The sequence below is a fragment of the Etheostoma spectabile genome, chromosome 21, assembly GCF_008692095.1.
Source record: "Etheostoma spectabile isolate EspeVRDwgs_2016 chromosome 21, UIUC_Espe_1.0, whole genome shotgun sequence".
Lineage (NCBI taxonomy): Eukaryota > Metazoa > Chordata > Actinopteri > Perciformes > Percidae > Etheostoma > Etheostoma spectabile.
The window spans coordinates 15,836,296-15,841,893 of NC_045753.1; the positions used below are offsets into that span (position 1 = coordinate 15,836,296).

Below are 5,598 nucleotides of genomic sequence, written 5' to 3' on the forward strand. Positions count from 1 at the left end.
GCTTCCTGTAAAATCCAGGATTGAATTTAAAATCCTTTTCCTGACCTAAAGCTCTAAATGGTCAAGCACCATCATCTCTTGAAGAGCTCATAGTACCTTATTGTCCCACTAGAGCATTGCTCTCCCAGAATGCAAAGTTACTTGTGGTTCCTAGTTTTCTAAAAATAGAATGGGAGCCAGAGCCTTCAGCTACCAGGCTCCTCTCCTGTGGAACCAACCTAAATGCTTGCTTTTGGGGGAATTACTGGAATTTTATGGTCTTTGTAAATTATAGATTGAATTGAATTGAATTGATTTGAATGTACATTGTCTTTTCCTGTCCATCTTTCCCAAATGTGTGAGAAAGCATGAAGCAGTCTCCACGGGTTACTCCTCTCTGCTAGTATACACCCAGCCAAGTACAGTCAATCACGCTCCACTTGACTTAACAACCTGAGGGGCACATGTCAGTCGTGACAGCAAAGGCAGCTGGTTTGATGGCCTGTTTTTCTGTTAGAACTCTTCTTGGCCGGGTCCTCCAAAATGAGTGCTGAAAGCACAAATAATGTGTTTACGCACATGAAACACAGAAAAATACATAATCTTGCTTTTTTCCCCTTCGTTGGCCCTTATACACTACAAGGCAATGTACTACAAAAATAAATGTGTTCATTTGTGGGTGTGTTTTACCCCATCATGTCCGAAAAACCCGAGACGGCATGTGCAGCGGCACTGTCTGCTGTATGTTTTCATCTGTGATACAATTTGGGGACTGTCAAGTTTTGTCAAGTTTTCTCTCAAGCTAGACTAGTTTTCAGTGCTACATACAATGTGAACGTATCAACTTGTCACTTGCAAACACTTGGCACAGACTAAAACAGACATACAGTAGAGTCATCACCTATCCTTTTTTCTTAAATATAATGAGCATTTACCACAGTTATGTAAAACAAACTCAGTATACTGCATCTTACATCAGACAGAAAGCTACGCTAGTTGGAATAATGAGGCTATGAACTGGCTGTTCTTCTTGGCGGAACACATCTGTGTCTCCAGGTGGATGTGAAATCTGCAGAATTGCCAAAGGTCCTCACAAGTACACTGCACTGATCTGCTGCTCTGGGGACTCAGTATGAAAGCACAGTGGTATTCCTGTGCAGGGATTTGCCCTTGTATGTAGTCTTTTTATTTTGGCATGTCAGACCAAATTCAAGCAGGTGTGGACGGAAACATCCGATATTTGTTCTCCTCTTCATCGACTTTAAATCAGTCTCATATTTCCCTAACAGTTGCCGGGTCAACCCTCAGAGTGTATCAGTCCACTCCCTGTCACTCTGCGGGCGCTATGCTGTTGACTTGGTTCTCGTGCCTGCGCCCGGATGTATTCAAAGAGCTACGCTTCAGCAGCCTGTTGATGATGTCAGTGCAAGTCTTCTTGTACTGGCGTCGGAGCAGGGAGTACACAAAGGGGTCGGAGGCCGCCTTGCTGTAAGCTAAGCACTTGGAGACAATTCCCCAGTGGGGGTTGATAGGCACCGCTGGAAATAACTCCACAATCCTGCAGGCAAGCATAAAGAGAGGGTTGTGAGAGGGTGAGGCAAGTCAACATGCTGGAAAAGCCTTAAGCTTATTATTCAGAAATAGAAATATATTTACAAGACATTGTAGCCCATAACATTTTTTTAAATCACTGAGAGAAGAGTGCTTCTACTAGTTATGAAAAGAACTACGGCTTATTTTTGTATAGAGTTATCTAAGTAAGTACTTATGTTAAGTTAAAGTTAAAATGTAGGTATCTGTCAAGTAAAACTAAATGTAAAATCCCCCATCTTTCTCTCACGCACATTTACAGCGTGAGGCAACTTTTCATCTTATTTCTCATTTGCAACCAGCAGCATAAAGGAAAGGCAGAGCTACCAGAAGAATAAAATCAGACCTGTCTAAGCAGTATTAAGTGTCTGGAAACAAGCCAATTAGTTCTGATTGTTATTGAATACAGTATTAGACAGAAGGCTAAGCAGAAACCGTAAAGGGCATATGATAGTGAGTTCTTTCAGCAGTGTGGAGAAAAAATACTCTTCTGTACTAGAAAACAATGCACGTTTAATTTAAAGGGGCACATAATGCGCTTTGCTTGTTGTTTGCTTCTCAAAGTGATCTCAGCCATTCTCAGTAAGACATAAAATAGGTGCTTTCGTGCAGGTTTTTTATCAAGTATGAGACATTTTACTGTATGTGGTGTCATGTATGGTATTAAAAAATGCTAATCCTCGTGCTTGCACTCTGTATGATTACTTTGTCCACAATGAAGCTCTGTCAGCACATTAACACTGGTCTTACATGGGCCGGCAGCCATCACTGGCATTTGCCCACAAACTCCACACCACCAGAGCGAACAGAAGGTTAGGTAAGTCAGCTGCCACAGCGCACAGCGGGGCTTTTACTATACACATGATGACCCTGACAACAAAAGAGCATCAGAGACGCAGTGGTGGAGCCTTTGGTGACATATATTCAGATTGTAATTAGTAAACTGCCATTTGTGGAATGAGGGCATGCACAATGCTGCTATGGGCCTTTATTACAGACAGCTAACTGATAACACAACATTTTCTGAGTCAATGAAAAACTCAAGACTTAACTTTATTTACGACAACCTGGTTTCATTTTTTTTTTTTTAAAGTCCAACTCCTTCCAAATGATCAATTTCAATTAAAGATGTTGATGGGCAATGTTTACAAGATAAATCTCTCTGGAACATTTCATATTTTACCAGAAACCATCTAATCTCCATGTACATCCCACGTACCTCTTCTGAGCAGGGGTACATTTTAAATAAAAGAGCGGGTCGTAATTAATGTAACCCTTTTCTCATTAAAATACCGTATGTAGCATGGGTTTGGGGCACAGATATGTTTGACTGACTGACTAACTGGTACCCATGGGTAAATGTAAATATCTGCCTCAGACCAAATACAATTAAGGTGGATAGATTTCCTTTTAAGGTGCTGATATCATTGAAAACAAATTTTCCAACAGCATCCTCTTCCAAAAACAGTGTCCCTGTTACTTTGGGTAATCCCTAGAACAATCAGGAACTATTTCTTCAGTGGAAAACGGTTAAAAGTAAGGCAGAAAAAAGAATTAATTTGAGAGAACCAACACTTTAAGTCTTTAACTTCTGTATTTGCTGATTGAGGTAACAAACTAGTCTTTCTTAGGTTTCTTTTCTCTCCCTGCACACTGTATTTTTTTTATATTGTATCAAGTTCAAACATTTTTATTTGTGTTTCTTCTCACACGTCCACTCGTACATCACTTTTGTGTCTTCCACCCTAAAGCCTCATGTGACATCCTCTTTTTGTCCAGTGATGGATGGATGCAAGTGTTTTTCTAACTAACTGATGCACCCAACGAACTTGAGGAGAAAAGTGCTAATGCAGCAGCAACAGCAAAGCAGAGGCATATTACTTATCACAAGATCAGCCAATCTCATGTTCCAACTCTGGCGTGGTGTGGAGAGGGAGCAGAGAGGAGACAGAGAGAGGAGGAATGGGGGGGGTTAGAGGAGTAGAGAAGGGAGGTTTGGGGCATACCAGCAGAACAAAAGGGCTGCGTACGCCGCAGTGTGCCAGTGTGGTTTTCCTTTTTGGTCTGCACGGGACTGTCTCACCTTGTAATCACATAGGGAGCAAAGCAGAGCATGAAGGTGCCGATGAAGGTGCTGATCTTTCTTGTCGCTCTTTGTCGTCTCCTCTTCTGCTCTTCCAGGCAACGCTGGCGAACACTGGAAACACAAGGAGTTAGTTGGGTTTGTGTCAGAGAGACAAAGTGAGGGAAGACCACAAAGTGTCTCTAGAAATATATGCACATCTGCTTTATTTCTGTTGTGCAGGGGTTAAATACATATAAGGCTAAGCTGAGGTAAAATAATTGATTTATCCCAAAGACACCGATGTAACGCCAAAGTATTGATCCTCACTATAGGAATTACATAACACTTTGCGTGTGAACCTGAGTGCACTAAGGTTTGGATGTAATGATGACACACTACTTCAACTAATATTTAATGGAATGGTCAGTAAACGCAGGCAGGAGTTGGTACACCAGCATGCACCTAAAATACAGTATGTAGCCAAACTTCCATGGATAGATCTCTCTCTCTCTCTCTCTCTCTCTCTCTCTCTCTCTCTCTCTCTCGATTTTTAAAAAAACACTTTATTTTACCAAATCAATACAACATGTATTCCTTCAATAATAAATAGAGCCAAAAGAGATATTGCAGAACCAATAAACCAGTCATCCACACGCAAATCAAAAAAAAAAATCTCTCTCTCTCTCTCTCTCTCTCTCTCTCTCTCTCTCTCTCTCACAAACACACACACACACACACACACACACTATATTTTTTTTCTGAGGTAAAGCAATCACTCTGGATGGCATTTCAATAGAATCAGATGGTGCACCCCCTCTGAATACTGAAGACACATCAGTGCAAAAATATCAGGCTTTCAAATCAATATTAAAATAAATACTGGCTCCAACTACACTAAGTGCTCCCAATGAAAATATGTTGGCCTATTTTCTAAATCCTGAACACTCTTGAAATGTTCTTATTTGCTTTCCAAATGTGAGTCAACAGTGCAAATTGGTATAAGGGTAATAAGAGGTGCCTCATGCAGGATCAATACAACAGGAATAATAAGTTCTAGGAGCTCACCTTGGGTGTATATCCACCAGCAGCACCAAAGTTTGCATTGTAATAACGTCAATCCTCTTACAGTGAAACCTTGCCACTTTAAGCACTTTGAGGTAAGTGACACACAGCACTATTAAAGACAGGAGGAAGGTAAAGGAGTGGAAAAAGACGGTGAAGATAACAAACTGGGTCCGACTGCTCGCTCTCGGGTTGGACAGGGTGCAGGACGCGTAAAGCCGGTGGTATCCCACCCAGGAGAGGCAGGTGGCCACTGTGGAGAAGGACATGGAGTGTGCCCACGTGTACCCAAGCACAAAAGCTGCGTCTTTATGGCGCATTTTAGAGTGGTACCTCAGGGGGAACACCACCGCGATCCACCTGTCGATGCTCAGAGCTGCCATGCTCAGCATCGAATTGGTGGATAGGAATGTCTCCAAGAAGCCCACGATCTGGCAGAAGCCGTCTCCTCCCGGCTGAGCCTTACTGACAAGTCCCACCAAAGTAAGCGGCATGTTGGACACAGTCAGCAACAAGTTGCAAAAGGTAAGGTTGAGGTTGAAAAGACCGGGGACCTGCTTGCGGATCTCCGGGTTGTACAGAAAGCAGATCAGCACCAGGACGTTGGATAGCAAGGACACTAAGATAATCACAACCACCAACACAGAGAGAATCACCTCCGCAGTGTCCATCCTGTGGGCCCCGAAACTCACTTATCCCCACTTTTTGTGCGCATATCCAGTCTTGTTATGCTGCTACAACATGGCATTAATCACCCATAGCCGCGTCCATGCATCCCCAGATCTATCCTCCGGTGGAGTTCCCCTTTTTCTCTCCACTACATTGCCTCTGTACGCGAGCCAGCAAAGATGGGGATTCCAGCATGATAAGAAGTATGTTTGGGGATTCTTAGAGACGATCTC

General features: G+C 42.6%; 1 protein-coding gene across 1 annotated transcript; it reads right to left on the reverse strand.

The window, feature by feature from the left end:
* Window positions 1-1,159: 1,159 nt before the first annotated feature.
* LOC116670783 (G-protein coupled receptor 26) lies at window positions 1,160-5,592 on the reverse strand. The gene is made up of 3 exons (XM_032501459.1): window positions 4,700-5,592; window positions 3,653-3,766; window positions 1,160-1,537 (listed from the first exon to the last, which is right to left on the reverse strand). The coding sequence occupies exons 1-3, from the start codon at window positions 5,365-5,367 to the stop codon at window positions 1,309-1,311; spliced, it is 1,011 nt and encodes a 336-aa protein (XP_032357350.1). The 5' UTR covers window positions 5,368-5,592; the 3' UTR covers window positions 1,160-1,308.
* Window positions 5,593-5,598: the final 6 nt, after the last annotated feature.